Raw genomic sequence first — 18,220 nt, forward strand, 5'->3', positions numbered from 1 at the left:
AGACTGGACTAATTTTTTTGTAGTCTAGCCCACAAAGAGTGTGGTAGAACACAGTGTGCTTCATCCTCCCACCCACAAAACTAGGAATAGTAACTTGAACACCTACAGGATCCAATGAGAGCCGATCAACAATAGTAACACCTGTTGTTAATGATAATAAAATACCAATGGCTATGCTCACTGATATTTGATTCATAACAATAACAGCACTTACAACTCCATGATCTTCTTTAAGATGGGAGAAAAACAGTGTTATGTGCATTCCATTTAGAAGATGGACATCATTTTTCATTTGACTAGGATTCCCAAGGACTCAACTGTCCACTAATTCTAGTACAGAATTCTCAGAGCTGGATGGGATTTTATAGGTCATTTGGCCCAACCTCTCCTCCTCTCCATCATTAAAGTTTTTCAGAGAGGAGTTAATTCTTCCTGATCCCATTCTCTCTAGCCTCTTCCCGTCAGGGTATTGTTCTTACGTGGCTCTGAGGGTGTCTGGGCTGAGCAGCTAATCCGAAGTGATCCGATGTTGAGTGTGGCCATGATAGGCTCCGTGTCCACCAAGGTCGGGCTGCTGGATGACTTCGATGGGGAGGATAAGACAGCACACATGGAACATTCCTCTATGTTGACTGCATGAAGGTCTCCAGAATAGAGCGCAGATCCCTATTGAGAGAAAACCGGGTACATGGTGGTGGCTTTTTGTGGATGATGCAAGTTTTTGAGCCAAAGCCTCCACTGACTTGGTTTTAAGACTTAGTTACCTGATATCTGACACTTTTATCCTTATCGTTCATGAATATCTGAGCGTGACTAAATTTTGCAGATCCCTTCTGAGAGCAAGTCTGGATGGGACGAAGCGGAGTGGAGAGAGCAGAGCCTAAACCCACTGAGGTGACTCAAGTGGAAGAAAAGAATCAGAGTAAGGGTAGCAGTGGTGAGGGAAAAACACCACAGAAGGTCCAGATCTAAAAGCCAATTCTGGGGCCTCCCTGGTGGCGCAGTGGTTGAGAGTCCGCCTGCCGATTCAGGGGACACGGGTTCGTACCCCGGTCCGGGAGGATCCCACATGCTGCGGAGCGGCTGGGCCCGTGAGCCATGGCCACTGAGCCTGCGCTTCCGGAGCCTGTGCTCCACAGCGGGAGAGGCCACAACAGTGACAGGCCCGCGCACCGCAAAAAAATAAATAAATAAATAAAAGCCAATTCTGCGTCCTCACAGTTTTGCTTGTAGGTGCCTGCATTTGTACCCTGGATTAATTGGCAACGTGGTAGCTGCTTCTTTTCTTTGGTGGAGAAACAGGGATAGATCTGGTCCCACCACTAGGTGGCTGAGATGCTAACACTGGCAATTTCTAACACTAGCTGGATCTGGAGACTCCTGGTCATTTTCTTTCCTCCTTTGCTACAGACTAAAGTAAGCGGTGGTGCGGGGACATTTATGGTGACACTTAAAAAAAAAATACAACAAATACAATTTGTTTCTTGAGACAACTGTTTTTGAAGAATATTCCTAACCTGTTGCTAGCATTATTTCTTGAAAAATCCAAAGTTTTGGTGCGTTTCACACTGCATATATATATATTAATCCACGGAAATGGTGGCATATAATGAGATACAGCCCTGTGAAGGTTCAGAGCAAATACAACCACAATGCCACATATGCATAATGGATCCATTTCTCAGAATTCCTCCTTTTCATACATCTGTCAAGGACCACGTGGCATTATGTGTTCCATAAAAGGCGAGTCTCCAGAAAAGATGAGAAAGTTAGAGCACAAAGGCTGGCTGGTATCAGCTTAGGCTTAGCCATTAGGTCAGAATCGGATTTAGAAATGCAAAGAAACTCTATTACATAAAGACCATAAACATGGTTAGTGACATAAAACATGAAATATGTCTGGATTTAAATCCTAGTCCTGCTACTTACCTGCTGTGTAAACTTGGACGGGTTGCTTACTCTGTTCCTAAAGTTCAGCATCTTTAAAATTTATACCATGGGGTTATTTGGAGGGTTAAATGAGTCAATACGTGCAAAATGCTTAGAACAGTTTCTGGTACCAGTAAGCACTGTGTAACTGCAAGCTACTACTGATTTGTTATTATTATTATCATTATTAATCCTAGTACTGTTAGTATTATTATCATTATAAATATTCACTATCCCTTACTGTGACACTTACAGGCAGAATGTATATCTGGGGAAAATTCTGGAGAAATCGCCATTCTCTTTGCAGGTAATCCAGAGACCCAACGAACACAATGTCCTTCAGCTCCTGACGGGTATAGCTGCTAGCTCTCAATGGCATTACAAAATTCCGAAGCCCCATCAGTGTTGAGTGGGCATCTCCAAAGACACACGCTACAATGTGGTTCCGAAACTCATGTTTTGACTTCTCAGTTCGATTCTAAGTATAAGCAGGCCAGAGTCTGGTCATTTTTAGAAACAAGATGAGAGTCCTTTAAAGAGGGCTCCTTCCCCACATCCCAACTCTTCTTGGTATTTACATTCACACTAGCACTTTCATAAGGATGATCGGATTTTGCAAATTACTCATAAAAAACATGGAACTTATCCACTATGGGACAATTAAACTATGTATCTTTTCCGGGAGTTCCTTCTTATTTCGCTTTTTCCAGTTCTCTGTTAGCCTGGAGTGCCTCAGTGCAAACTCAGATCGGCATCATTGAAATCATGAAATCATTGAACCAAATGGGGAAAACAGCTCTCATTTTCATTATATGTTTTTAGCCTCGTATGTGCTATAGGACGACTCACTGAAAAACGAAAACATTCCAAATCCCATTGCTAAACTTGTCTTCTAGCGAGCCCTGAAAAACCCCCAGCCGTACGACGTGCTGCAGTTTTCAGCGGATTTTCATACATATGAAAATATACATATTAGCGTGAACCATATGAAACTGCCTTTTTTCTGGGTCAAAAATGGTTGAATATTGGCAATTTCATATGGCCTCACCGACTACACTGCCCAGATTCAATAGATTCCAGAGTTCAGGAAATTTATCATGAAAAGTGCACAAAGTAAATGTGAAGGTTACAAAAGTTCCATTTGATCCCAAACATTTCAATATGTCTCATACTCTTATCAGCATGGCCAATTTTTAACATCTCCCCTATAATTTTAAGTTGAAGACAAAATAATACACGTGATGGATATTTAGATTAGGTTTCCCCACATTCATAGAGACTTTTAAAAACAATAAGTGTAACTTTAGAGAAAGGGATGATAGTCCTGTAGGAAACTTATTTTAAGTCTCTGTGATTGATTTCAGGGAATGAGTCAATGTCTTACTCTCACTGTGCTGGGATAGGTAGAATAAGCAGTGATTTTGTATTCTGGTAGTCATTAGCGTATGACCATAAACAAACTAGTTAACCTCACTGACCCCTAATTTCTTTGTTTAAATGGTTTAAAAATAAATAAAAGTTAATTCGTTGTGGAAATTAAATAATATATTGAAAGTTCAGCGCTCGGCTCCTATAGTTGTCCAAAAACTATTTAATCAAATCTGAATCTCACTGAATTCCTAGATTTTCAGAGGAGGACCCTTGGAAGCTGGTAGAGAACTTGTTAAATATATTTACAAGCACTTCCTGTTTGAGTGTGTTCTACCCTCCCGAGCACACGAAGATTCAGGATATTTCAAAGGGATGTATCATTCATCCTAATGCCAGTTTTTTGCTGGGTTAAAGGACAAGCTTCTATGAAACAGGGGCTGCTGAAATCTAACAGGATAAATAAGTCACATCTGACATCTCAACAATTAGAGTTTGTCCAATTAGCATAGACTGGGAAATAGCATAGTTTGTCCAATGAGCATAGACTGGGAAATTCCAAAGGAAATGGCCCTGTGGGAAACGAAGCTACTTGTCTGGAGAGCCTTTCCAGAGAGTGATATGAATCTTAACCAAATCTATTGAATAATTGTCTCTGGCTAATTCGATTAGTTTTAACTTGAATAATGAAGCCTCCAACAGTATTTAACGTAACAGGACTGAAGTCCAGAAACTGCTCTTTTTAGTAGACCTAAACAATTAGGAACGAGATACACGGCAGAGTGCAATTAATGGGCACAGCTAGAGAGGTAATTTCTCCAAGGAACTGCAGCATAAAACTGTCTCCCAATTGAGAAAGATGGTGGCTTTTGGGGGGAAGGGGAGGATGCACTATTTGCTCCAAGTAACAAATCGACAACTTCCATTTGACTTTTCTGCAAACCAAACCAAGTTCAAAGTTGGCCCAAATTTTGTAATCTGGACATTTCTCCTCTATAGTCACAGTTTCAAAACTCTTAGGATTTCTTAAACTAGAAGCCCTTCTAAATTTATCAGAAGACTCAGCTGGTGTTCTGAACTATATTCCACATAGAGTTGCTCTATCACAGCAACCTGTCTGCGGGCTCAGTAAATAGGGTATAAGAAAATGTCTGCTATTGCCATCTCTTGGTCTCCTGGATGCTTCCATCTGCAACCCCCTTCCAACCTTTCTAAAGATTTCCCTCCCACTGGAAACATGTTTGCCTTCCTGCTCAACGGATGTTTATTTTGTTTCATTCAGAATAAGACATACTTGCTAAAATGGGGAGTTTCAGCAGCCCTAACAGTTTTCCAGTTGATATGACAGCTCTGACAATTTTGTACTTCTGATCAAATGATTGATCATGCTTTTTACAAAAATTGGAACATATTCTGTCAGGACATTGGCACTGAGCTACAAAATTGTGTGTGTGTGTGTGTGTGTGTGTTTAACAGAAAAAAAGTGAACTAAACTACTTTTGGAAAGCAAGAAAAATACAAAATTATCCATTAATCACAGTTGAACAAATTATATAGGGTTCTTACAACATGCAGACATCTTTTATTAGTTTATTTTTAATTAAAAAACTCATCTTTTATTACTTAAATTTACCAGCTACTGCTTGCAAGGTAAACCACTGAGATTATCCTTGAGTTTCCAACTCTGGAAAATGAGAACAGATGGGGATCCATAATGCAGGTATCAGAGCCTGGGATAATATGCAAGGCTTTTTGCATCTTGGTTGCTGGCATTTCAGTGAGCTGAATTAGTTTGTCTCCTTAAGAGGACAGAGACAAGGACAGGATTCTAGCATCTATAAGGATTCCCTCATGCTGTGTGGGGTGGGAGAACTGAGCATTTTGGAGATACATCCTTTGCTAATGTGTTTAAGTATAACCACCTTCAAGAAAAAATACTATAGAAAATCCAAACTTTAAAAACTAATTAAGGGAATTTTTATTTAATTAAAAAAAGAAAGACCACAGAGTTCTTGTAAATAGTCTGTTCTCCTGGTGCATTTAAATCAATTAGATTTACTAGCAAAACAGCAAAGTTTCAGGAGAACATTATTCTGAATAACTGACTCAGCTAAACTATTAAAGGAGGGGAAAAGTAGTTGAAGAATCTGATCTAATTATTTAAAATCCCGGCATCATATTACCCACATGGCCTTTGTCAAATGCCACATCTGTTATTCTGCGTACATTCACGTGGCTCATGAGGTATGTTTTTCCTTCAAAATTCACCGTTTACAAAGAGAAAGGGCAGGTGCTTATGACTAGTGGAAGGACATCATCTACCCTAAAGGAGCTTTATTTTACCTGAGATTTGGTACAAGATCACCTACCAGAATCATTTTGTCCAAAGGGGTGGCTTTGCACCAGTGAAACATGCCACTGCTATCGAGGCTGTCAGACTCTCGCTCCATTTCGTATAGAAAAGCCCTAGATACGGAGAATGTAGAAAGTTAGCCTGGGAACACTTGGGGCTCTGGTGTAACAAAGCATGACGTCAGACTCACTGGACCCTCAAGCCCAAAGTGAAGAATAACATAAGGAAGATGACCTCGGGTCTATGAGACCCCCAAATAGAGATGCATGTCTGAAGGACAGACACCAAGGGGCTGAATGTCTTCACAGCTGAAGACATACTAAGCACCTTGGGCAAAAGCCATCAAGAACTGTGTGTGTGTGTGTGTGTGTGCGTACGTGTGTGTGTACGTGTGTGTGTGTATGTTTAACAGACACACCAGTCTCTCTTTCTAACTTAGATTAACTGCCTTGAGGGTGGTCACATCTGTTCTTAATTTTGCTACCGTTCTGATGCTACTGCTGCTTGGGAGAAATCATGAGAGGTGTTTTGCGCACCTGAATACAGAACTTAAAAGGCCGTGAGATTGAATCATGAGTGGTATACCTCTCTCCTTAACCTGTTTTCCTCTTGTCTCCTTTCCATATCTTTTCTTATGGGTCTCTTTTGAAACATCCTTACTTATTAAATGCATTTTGCATCCTTTACAGCTTCCATGACCGGCCTTCATTTGACTAAAATTTGCTCAAACCTTGGTCTAAGTCTCGGCAAAGCCTTCCATGTAATCACCCTACATTGCCATCAGGCACAATGCTTGTCATGTCATGTATTCAATCACCAAAAGGGTTTGAGGAGCTTTTGAAAAATCCCACTCCCATCCCAAGGAATATATATGTGCTTGTGAGAGAAGAAAGGAAACCCTTCAAGAATCACAGAGAGGTTTGGGTTAGAAAGGACCTGTTCAAGCCGAGAGAATCCAGGCATAGACTGCAGAAACAACCTCAAATCTCAAGGGCTTAACCCAAAACAGGTTATTTCTCACCCACACTATGTATTTACTCTGCTCTACACAGCCATTCAGAGTCTTAGGGGGACAGAGGCTCTACCATCTTAAGGGTACACCCCCTGGAACATGCATCCCCCTTGGTCATTAAGGCAAGAGAAGAGAGAGAGATGAGCCCAGGCATTTAACTGCCTTGGCCCAAATCGACAAGTCATTGCACCTCACATTTCATTGGCCAGAACGAGTCACATGGCTCACATTTCATTGGCCAGAAAGAGTCACACATGGCTCACATTTCATTGGCCAGAATAAGTCACACATGGCTCACATTTCATTGGCCAGAACCAGTCACATGGCTCACATTTCATTGGCCAGAATGAGTCACATGGCTCCTGCTGACTTTACAGGGCTGAGGAACATGGGAAGCATCTGAAATATCTGCTGAGCATTTCTGTCTCTTTCAGAGACTTTAAAGAACACCCCTTAGTTACGGATAAAAGTCAAAGAGCTAACAGACTGTAAAGCTGACACTTGAATATAATGCTGAGATTACTGGGCATTACAGTAATTGCTGAGATTACTGGGCATTACACAATGCCCAGTTTTCCTTTCCTGCCTTAGCAGATGGGTGGGTTAGGTGGGGCCACATGATTCATTCTGGCCAATGACATGTGAGAAGTGATGGCTGATGTAGGGAGAAGCCCTCATGTGATTCTTCAAGCTCCCTCCCAACCTGCTGCAGAAATGGCCAGCCTGAGTACATGAGTGACTACGTGGAGCCGAGTCCCTGCCTCCTTGACCTGCGCTGGACATGTAACGTGAACACGAAGGACACCGTTGTTGCGCTAAGCCACTGAGATTTCACGGTTGCTCCCACAGCATTAGTCTGCCCTATCCTAATACAAATACCTTTTCCAAAATGCACGTTCCATAATATTAGCAGCTGGAGAAGTCTCGAGGAAATGATTTCTGTAAGCAAACAAATTTTTAGAAAAGTATCCGCTCTTTGAAATTCACCCCACAGCTTAGCATACCAAAGGTTCTGCAAAGTCTTGCAAAAGAGATATCCTTTAAAATTTGTATAATCCAGTGTTTTTCGCACACTTCACAAAAACTTTTACTATTTACTTAGGTACTTACTACTTAAAAACATCTGTTACTACGCCTTGAAATGCCTTTTCTGATGTGCTGTACTATGTCACACTATAGGTTCAGTCCCGGTAACCAGCAGCTTATGACAGCGTTCTCCCGTGAGATTTTACTATACATCCTGGGACTAATATGACCTATTGTTCTTTGTGCTGAAGGGTTAGGGGTTTCCCCTGTGAATTAATACAGCTTGTTATTCAACACCTGGTTCAAAGACTCAGCTCCAACGTAAGTATTTTGCTTTCTTTAACCAGGTTAGTTTCTAAACTAGTATCTGAAGTCATACTTTTTCAGACAAAGGAACTTTAACTTAGACCAACATCAGACCTAACCTAATGGGATAGAGAGAGGACCCAGACAGAGAAGCTGGGGTGGGGGACTTGAGGCACTGGAGAAGGGTTTAGAAAAGTAGAGAGGCTAACTGCTAATGAGATCAGCCAAGGACTAGGTGCAATCCTTTATTTCCCTCTCCATTTGAGACCTACCTACAAAGTTAGTGGATTCTAGTCATCTACCTAGGCAGAAGATGTTGTAAAGTTAAGCCTCAAGGTCAGCTTGACCAAAATGAGTTATCTTGCTAATTCAAATTAACAGCTTTTTGTGGTTTAAATATCCATAAGTCATGAGTCCCAACTCAGCATCCTAAAAGCCACACAGGCTCTCTTAATGGTGATGGCTAGACAGGACCACGGTGATGGCTTTATGCCAAGCTTGTTAAGGGGAGCACACCAAGACCCTAGTCTGGTTTTGATTTTTATCAGGATTTGGAGAATTGGCTGTGTTACTCATTCATAGCAGCTTGTTTCTCTCCATGTGTAGTTTCCTAGACACCGTCCCTCAGGTGTTGATATAATATACCCAAGCTACCTTCAGGAGGTGGCTTCCTGCTCTCTGCCCTCAGCACCCCTGTCTAAAATAACTTCCCCTACTTTTCTTCTGGTCACTTTCTTCAGCTCTTTTGCCACTTCTTCTAATGCTTCCTTTCCCAGCGCCCACCCCCCATAATGAATAAAGAGTCCTTGGTCTGGAAATGAAAGGCCCTTTTGGCAGATAGAAGATGATCTTCTCCCAAGCACATTTAACTTGACTCAGAGTAGCAAATAAATCACTGTACACTTTTCTATCATAATAAAAAGCATGATCTATGTAGCCAAGATGTCACAGAAAACATCTTTCTTCATTCTGACGTTATGGAAAACAGATATGCCTTAGAGGAAACACCTGCTGGAGACCTGCATTAAAGAAAAGGCTGGAGGAGACCCACTTCATCATAAAGGCATCCATCCAGTGTCCTTGCCAAAGCAAAACCTGATGCGATTCAGCTCACCATCCCTTAACTAAAGCTCCCTTCTGCCATATGCCTTGCAAACGACATGATTCTTTCAGAAATATACTTCCCTAGAGAGACTAATAAATCATCTATGAGAATGTGCAGTACTAGCGGTCTTAGAACTTGGAAACAAGGATTGTATCATAAAGGCTGACTCTATTGGAGGGAAAGGTAGCCACAGGGCACCATCCAGGTCATTCAGGGCAAAGAAGAAAAGCCACATCTTGACCACAGGGAGAAGCCTCTTGGGTGAGGGGGTCTTTCTGTATAAGACAGGCTGGGAGAAATAAGGTGGGAGTTATCAGAGAGTGCCCTCAGCAGGACATGGTTGGGGTGATGGTGGGGTTGGTTCACTAGTCACAAGATAGGCTTCTTACTGTCCGAGCAAAGTGTGGTACCTTCCCTGGGAGAACCAAGGTGGTAACGGACCCTGAAATGTCCTCAGTCAGGTCTTGCCTTCCACCTTTGGAAGCCGAGAGGCTGAGTGTGCTGGGTGAGGACCTGTGGATGGGCAGAGCCATATGTGAAGGAAGCCGCCAGCTTTCTTTGCTGGCAACTGCCTTCTTCAGGCTACTTTGATATTCATGAAGCAAATGTCTTGTGAGCACAAGCTTGGACATAGCTCAGCTAAGGAAGGCAGGCTCCTTTCCTCTCTGCTTTCTGGAACCATTCTGAAGAGAACTTCTATTCCTCCTGTGCCCATAGCAACTTATCTTGTATGAATCCTATCAGTTAAAGGAAAATATAAATGAAGCACCATGTGCCTTTTGTTTCCAATGGTGGCACCCGATGAGACAGAGATCCAGCCATGCAGGGAAACCTCCATTAAGAAGGTGGGGGGTAGGTATCAGTGCCAGGTCAGGAAGCGTGATTTCCTAGAGTGTAGGTCTGCTTCCTTATTTCCTCCAACAAACAGACTTGACTCAGATTATTCTTGAAAATGATCCACCAATGGATGAGATCCTCCCTTTCACAATATCTATTAGAAAGCTCAAAAGCACCTACAGTTCCTTTTTTTTTGTCTTCGCAGGTCTCATTTTTGGATGTGTTAGGAAATCCTGGCGCGTGACCATTCCATCTGAAACCTCTTTCAAACTCCACAGGTGGCTTGTAAATTCTTAGGAGAGAGTTTTCTCGCCTGGATGCAGAACAATATACTTTTTGCTCAAGACTTGAGGTGAATAAAAACAACATGTTTCATCAAGTCTTAGCACAGAGAGAAGGACAAGTCCCTTGGCTGAGCGCTGGGGAGGAGAGGAGGGACGTGTGCCTGTTTCCAGGAGTTTCAGTGCCCTTCTTGGTTCACTCTTTGGAAAAATCCCTTGCTACTGCCTCTTGAAAGCAGCCATCAAGTTCCCACCAAAAATGGAGGGAAAATTCTCAGTCCCAGGATGCCTTTGGTGCTGCTGAGGATTCTGTATCTCGCAGGCTACAACTATCTTCTCCCCAGGGACTCTGGCACAGGTAGTGACAAGGCTATGCAGTTCACACTTAACCTGGAAGTAGTCATTTATCGTCAATTCTGACTACCACCTTTTGTGTTCTGGGAAAGAGGAAATCACCTAAAATTTAGGAATGTGAGGGCACGCTGTATAATCTCTGCTTCCCCCCACCTCTCTCTCAGACTTACACACATACACCTCTATACACATAACACACATATACACACACCTCTATACACATACACACACGCTATAGTCAAACTTCAGAATATGAGTCTTTATGGTCATATTATGATTTCATTTTTCTGGGTTTCACCTGGATGCCGCTTACTCATTACAAAGCATTATTTCTACTTTGGAGGGAAACATAAGGCGTAAAAATGTGGATTATTTTTTGCAGCCCATTCGCCTAGGAACCTGGGCATGGGCAAGTAGAAAAGGGCTCCTGTGAGCGCTGAGAAGCCTCAGGACCAAGCAACCGGGGAAGGTGCTCAGGAGGGTGACGGGCACAACTCACTTTCCCTGTTAAAAAGGGCTCTGTGGGGGCTTCCCTGGTGGCGCAGTGGTTGGGGGTCCGCCTGCCGATGCAGGGGACACGGGTTCGTGCCCCGGTCCAGGAGGATCCCACATGCCGTGGAGCGGCTGGGCCCGTGAGCCATGGCCGCTGAGCCTGCGCGTCCGGAGCCTGTGCTCCGCAACGGGAGAGGCCACAACAGTGAGAGGCCCGCGTACAGCACAAAAAAAAAGGCTCTGTGATCACGTCCTTTTTGACGAGAAGGGGAAAGGGAACACCAGGCTCTGCGTCTACCACCCGCAGCTTGACCAGATCTCCTTGCTGAGCCTCATTTACTGGGTAAAAAGTGAGAAAGCCTGCCACAAAAATCTCATAGGGCGTGACATACGTTGACAGCAGGCTGGTTATCTCCAAAGCTCCAAGCCCTCTTGGTAGTCATGTGGGAAACCTTAGGGAAGGAGGGGAATAAGAAACCTGGGGGTGGGAGGGATAAACTGGGAGGTTGGGATTGACATATACACACTACTATATATAACACAGATAACTAATGAGAACCTACTGTATAGCACAGGGAACTCTACTCAGTGCTCTGTGAATGGCCTATATGGGAAAAGAATCTAAAAAAAGAGTGGATATATGTATATGTATAATTGACTCACTTTGCTGTACAGCAGAAACTAATACAACATTGTAAATCAACTATACTCCAATAAAAATTAATAAAAAAAAAAAAAAAAAGGAAACCCATTGTGGGGCAGCTAGGATAACCGACTCTGCTGGTTGGCTTAAGACTCTGGTGTTCCGGACAAGAGACTTCAGTACTAACACTGGTCACTCGACGGCCAGAATGGGGATACTTTTCCCTGATAATCTGAAAAGCTCCTAGAGAGAGGAAGAAGGGGGAAGGAAGAATAAAGCCTTGAAATGCTGTGCCCAGAACACCTTCCACACCTCCACATTTATAGGTAATTCTGGCTGATGTTCAATGGAAGGAAAGACAGTTGGGTGGCTGGAGCCCTGGAGGTTTTATGACAAGAAGGTTCCAGCAAATTGTATCTTCCAGATTCCCTCTTGTTCCTGTCTCCTAATTCCTGGCATATACAACATCTTCCCTAAGTTATTGAGGAATTATTGACTTTAGTGGTAAAGAGTGTTGGTATGATTTTTTAAAAATCTGAAAATGATATTTTAAAAAAGAGAGGTGTTAAACTTCAGGACATCATTGTATTCAGTGTAATCTCATTTCAGTCTACACAGGAGAATGTAAACTGTGTTCTAGTGTAAACCAAATCAGCTGTGAGTAGGGTGCTCTGTTTGCCTTTAAATGCTGCTTTCCAGATGGAGTCTATCAAATCCATGGCCTCTGTTTTCCATGTTTACCATTTGAAATCTCCGCAAAGACATTTTTTCCACCCTCTTGCCTTAGAAGTTAGACCCGAGGTCAGAATGGCCCTGGCCCAGGTTAAGGCAAGAAGGGGAGGGTGTTTCCATTAGATAAACCCAAATCTGAGCTCACACGTGACATCTCTCTGCTAAGTTTTGCTTTATTTCTGATGGGTGTAAACTGACAGATTCTCTGCAGAGCGTATTCTGTGAAAGCATTCATGTAGGCATCTAAGAACTTAAAATTGTTACCAGACGGGAAATGGAGGAGAAAGATAAACAAGGACAATTTCCTCTTCCTCACCCATTCCCCAGATGGACCCTCATTTAAATCCCTTTCTATTGATATTTTATGGATATTGCATTTGGGATTTCCTACAATGTGAGGACAAATGAGACAATACCCGGAGCAGCAGCTACTTTAATAAAGGCTGGAGTCTGTGCCCTGGGCAGCGTAGCCCAGGGCACAGGGCAAGCCTCACCTCTCCTGGGAAAGAATTCCTCAGCCAATCTTTTCAGAATGAGGTTGTATTTTCAGGTGCCCTTTCCAACACTTTCTAAATATCGAACGACACAGTGAACACAGAAGTTGATCTGAATGAAAAATATTTTCCTCCCTTAGACAGTATGGGATACAATCTTCCCTGTTCAATGGACTAGGAGATGAACGATTAAGTCAGTTATTCCAATACTTTTGATCTTAAAAAACACATTACATGAGACAAATGCAAATTTCAGGCAAAAGACTATTACTTTTTGTGGGGAGATAACGGAAGTGGGAGATAGGAATTTGAAATATCTGAAAACTAGTTCATTTTTCATTGTATTGATATACTTTCTAAGGTTTTAAGGGATTGAGCCTGGGTCAGAGATTAGGGTGACAGAAATGCTTTCCTTATGCGGTGGGTTGAGAGGCTTGGCCTTGACAATTACTAATAAGAATACCCCCCACCAAAGACACTAGGAGGGGAAAACATAGCATCCATCAAAATGTTACAGGTGTGGGTGTGCGTGAGTGCCTGGGTGTGCGTGTGTGTGTGACAGAGAGAAAGAGAAAGAGAGGGAAGGGTATCAAACCGAAAGGTACACAAACTGTGTAGAGGACATAATTCCTGGATACGTGGACACTACTGGATTTTTTTTTTTTCTGTTAAAAGGGTGTTATTTGTGAAGTCTTCTCATCCACATTCCTTAGTTTCTCTGAAATCCCTGGGGCTGAAGGTCAAAATGGAGACAAATTATTAGTATGCTGGTGATTACAGATTTTTGGAAACATTGGGAGGACCTAATGATGTGTCGAGGACCACAGACTTTAAAAACTTCCCCACATCTGGAAGCCATCTCTGGAGGGAAGCCTATGGAATAAAGGCATTCTGGGTGCTACAGCATTGTCCTTAGCACCCGTGACCTGTCAAGCAGCAACGGAGAGAATGGAGATGGACGCCACTTGGAATCAGTTGTGACACGGAGCCCTCCTCCCCTGCTATGTGTTGCAAGATGGCTATTCTTTAAAAGTGGCCAGCCTTGATTAAAGGTGAAAAGTTAGAATTAGTGGTCTCTGGTGGGAGGGAAATGGTTGTGGTTAGTGTTCTTTAACAAGAAGAAGTGATTAAAGTTGGGCTGTTTTTAGGGGTGAAAGGTAAGAGTTGGGGTTTTTAGGTGGGAGACAGGAGTCACAGGGTGAGAGGGAAGGAAGGTCTCGAGCACTGTTACTGAGATGTCCCCTGTGTTTTAGGTCTTTACATTAAAGATGAATGAGAACAATGGGAAAGGAGGAGGATGCTCATACTGCCTTGTTCGCCTCTGAGATTAAGTTTCTGCAGCACATCAAGTACTTGACTTTTCGTATGTGTGACTACATAGGTGACATTCATTTCTGGATTTCTTGAAGCTGAGGTCTGTTGCATCAAGAAACCATCTGGAATGAGATATCACCTCACACCAGTCAGAATGGTCATCACCAAAAAATCTACAAACAATAAATGCTGGAGAGGGTGTGGAGAAAAGGGAACCCTCTTGCACTGTTGGTGGGAATGTAAATTGATACAGCCACTATGGAGGTTCCTTAAAAAACTAAAAATAGAACTACCATATGACCCAGCAATCCCACTACTGGGCATATACCCTGAGAAAACCATAATTCAAAAAGAGTCATGTACCACAATGTTCATTGCAGCTCTATTTCCAATAGCCAGGACATGGAAGCAACCTAAGTGTCCATCAACAGATGAATGGATAAAGAAGATGTGGCACATATATACAATGGAATATTACTCAGCCATAAAAAGAAACGAAATTGAGTCATTTGTAGTGAGGTGGAAGGACCTAGAGACTGTAATACAGAGTGAAGTAAGTCAGAAAGAGAAAAACAAATACCGTATGCTAACACATGTATATGGAATCTTAAAAAAAAAAAAAAAGGTCATGAAAAACCTAGGGGCAGGATGGGAATAAAGACATAGACCTACTAGAGAATGGACTTGAGGACATGGGGAGGGGGAAGGGTAATCTGGGACAAGGTGAGAGAGTGGCATGGACATATATACACTACCAAATGTAAAATAGATAGCTAGTGGGAAGCAGCCGCATAGCACAGGGAGATCAGCTTGGTGCTTTGTGACCGCCTAGAGGGGTGGAATAGGGAGGGTGGGAGGGAGGGAGATGCATGAGAGAAGAGATATGGGGATATATGTATATGTATAGCTGATTCACTTTGTTATACAGCAGAAACTAACACACCATTGTAAAGCAATTATACTCCAATAAAGATGTTAAAAAAAAAAAAAGAAAAAGAAAAAAGAAGCCATCTGGATGCCCCACCACTTCTCCCTATTGCCTAAGGTCCAGAAAGATACTTTGGGGAGTCATGCATTGCCTTACCAAAATTGTCTACTTAGGTGCAGCCATTTATAGGAGGGAGAGAGGGAGAGAGGGAGAAAGGGAGAGAGAGAGAGAGTGAGAAAGAGAGTTTCTACAACCTTTCTGGGAACCTTCCTATAATTTAAAAATCACCACCAAACATACACACACCTAAGTGTCTCCTGTCCCATGGAACCATGGTGTATGCTGATAAGTGAGTTGCGACTTGCATCTTTCTTGCTACGTCTCACAGCACAAACAAGATCACCCCATGGTCCACCACTAGTCACCCAGCAGGCAGAAGTACATGCATGAAGAGGGCTTCATTGCCCTTGTAGACCAAATGGGCGACTCAAAATAATGCACTGTCAAGGTTTTCAGCTAAGAAGCTCTGGCTTTTATAAACTAGAGTAAACTGGCATCTGTTTAGAATTATACAGATACTTAACACAAATATAAATAATATTTAACTTCCTGCTGGGTCATTTCTGGACTGTTTTGCAAGAATGCAAATTCTTTTTTATAATCTCTTTCTCTTCCCTATCAAAATATCCATGGAAAAAGATTCTAAGTTAGGCATGAGCTCTCATCACTCTGTGAAAGTAAAAAAACTACATATGTTTTGTGAAATCTTCTCTCAACCTCTTCAATTTGACCATCTGCCAGGAACCCATTCTCTTTTACTCAGGATTCTAGGGCAAAAGTCTAACAAAACCACAACAAATTTCAGATGTCTTGATTTTATTCAACTCTTTGATTCTTTTATCTTCTATATTATTTTTTTAGTTTCAATGGGAAACTAAGATTATATAATTAAGGAGTCTATTGCACTTCACAGCAGTCTTTATTCACCTCTACTTTTCCAAGCTGTTCAACACCCTTTTAATCTAAACTCAAAACTTTTAGTAAGAGTTTGGGATGAGAATTAATGCCTTTGCGAACTTAACCTCTGCCTTTTATTTCCAGACATCTGATGTGATACTGGTCAACCTAACTATCTAGAACAGGATCAAAAATTTTTTTCTGTGAAGGGCCAGGTAGTAAACATGTTAAGCTTGCGGGGCAAGACACAAAACCGATATTGTGTAGATATATAACAAGAGCGAAAATAAATTTTCACAATTTCCTAGTGATGATATTCAAAATATAGTAATAATCATAATAAATATATTTTCATATTACAGATCTAATGAAAAGAAATAAATTTTCAAAGGTATTTTGCTAAATTGGCATTCAAAGTTAGTGTTCTTACCATCAAAATCAATTGCAAATGTTCACATGTTAATGTTAATGAGATTTAATTCAAAGATTTATCATCTTTGGAAAAGTATGTTCACACAGATAGGTACCGCCAAATACTGATAGTGATCCATGAACATATGATTCTAGTTGAGTATATTTATCGCTTAGAAGACATTATTAGACTCTTCTCTCGATATCTGCCTTTAGCATGTCATTATACGGCAGATTCACCACTTGCAATGGAAGGATAGGTGGAAACTCCTCAATTGAACAGCTAAATGAACTTAAAATACAGAAATTTCCCTTGCACTTGCATCAAAGTCCAAACAAACAAACAAACACTACTGGAACTGAGATCAGAAAATACATCCATTGGAAATATGTATGGAAATAGTGATAACACCTTTTGTTTTAACTTCTGACATCATGGGAAATGTATAAAAGAGCATGACGTTTGTTGTGATTCAAAGAACAATAATTGTCATTTTAGTGACTTCATCATAAAATGAGTTTCATATATAAGCTGTTTTGTCTTTTAATTTTATGTTGATTTCATTAAGGAAAACAGTCAAACCTTCAGTGAATGCTAAGTTTTGAAGCCATTTAGTGTTCAGTAAGTGATCAAGGGCAGATCTCATTCAGAAAAATTTCAGTCCTGACCCAGAGTTCAAAAAATGCCAATAAATCTTTACCACTGCTAAGGTCCTAGATGGCTTTGCCATAGGGCAAGTCAGGATATTCAGCTTCTATTTCTGAAAGAATTCACAGAAATAACAATGGTGAAGTCCATAAGAGCAAATGAAATTCACTGCTGATGCTATTGGCCCAATAACTCAGGATAAATTAAAATATTTTCCACAAGATTCCAGCTGATGAAAAACGCATACATTATATTCATACATGTAATGAATATACATAGTCGGTACACACCTTGCATTTCACAAGTTTTGTAAATTTGCCTATGAATTTCTGCTGCACATATATTTTTACCGCTATCACTTGCAATACATCTTAGTAGAGTCTACTTCATATTGTAATGAATTACTGTTGTCTCACCTTTTCTGAATATATTTTCATGTGGTAATTGTGCCATGCAGACCATTCACAAAGGCTAATTTTTCAGTTACTTCAAATTCAGCATTGGCTTCTTTAATAAACAACAATTAAACAGTATCAGTAACATTTATCAAGTCATAACGAGCTAAGGGAAACCACTCAATATCATTTGCCTTATTTTTTAAATGACTACTGATACGGCTTCTAACGTCAACTATTCAAGCAACCATTTTTGCTGAAAGATTAATGGTATGGTAGTAAACAATTTCATTTTCTCTGGACACATTTGTTGACTGCTGCAATCAAATACAATGTAACTGGCTCACCATCAGAAAATGACTTCCCTTGCTTGGCTACCAAACGAGCCACTTATAAACAAACTTTGTTTGCAAATTCTGTTGTGATGAGATAGTCTTTTAAATTTTTCTAACTGTTGTAACAAGGGTTTTTGAATTAGGAATACTGTGATAAATGCCTAATCTGATACTGTCAATGTATATTTCATTCATTTAGCACAGATATACTGTCACTGCAAATTCAACTGCTTCGCCATTGCAAGCCATTATATAAAAACAAGTGGGGGGCTGGGGATTTGGCCTGTAGCATGTAATTT

General features: G+C 41.3%; 1 protein-coding gene across 5 annotated transcripts in view; it reads right to left on the reverse strand.

Annotated features, from left to right (window-relative positions):
- The window catches only part of KCNU1 (potassium calcium-activated channel subfamily U member 1), a 172,943-nt gene that overhangs the window by 21,285 nt on the left and 133,438 nt on the right, over positions 1-18,220 (reverse strand). For all 5 annotated transcript variants that reach the window (XR_003794232.1, XR_003794234.1, XR_003794233.1 and 2 more), the window contains exons 22-25: positions 7,542-7,601; positions 5,667-5,763; positions 2,183-2,407; positions 480-666 (exon numbers count right to left, since the gene is read on the reverse strand). Coding sequence is in view for 2 of the 5 variants with exons in the window: in XM_029226625.1 (XP_029082458.1) it covers positions 480-666; positions 2,183-2,407; positions 5,667-5,763; positions 7,542-7,601 (569 nt within the window). In the remaining 3 variants the exon portion in view is untranslated. The remainder of the gene's footprint in view (positions 1-479; positions 667-2,182; positions 2,408-5,666; positions 5,764-7,541; positions 7,602-18,220) is intronic.

Source organism: Monodon monoceros, unplaced genomic scaffold (genome assembly GCF_005190385.1).
Source record: "Monodon monoceros isolate NGI ecotype Baffin Bay Population unplaced genomic scaffold, NGI_Narwhal_1 Super_Scaffold_17, whole genome shotgun sequence".
Classification (NCBI taxonomy): domain Eukaryota; kingdom Metazoa; phylum Chordata; class Mammalia; order Artiodactyla; family Monodontidae; genus Monodon; species Monodon monoceros.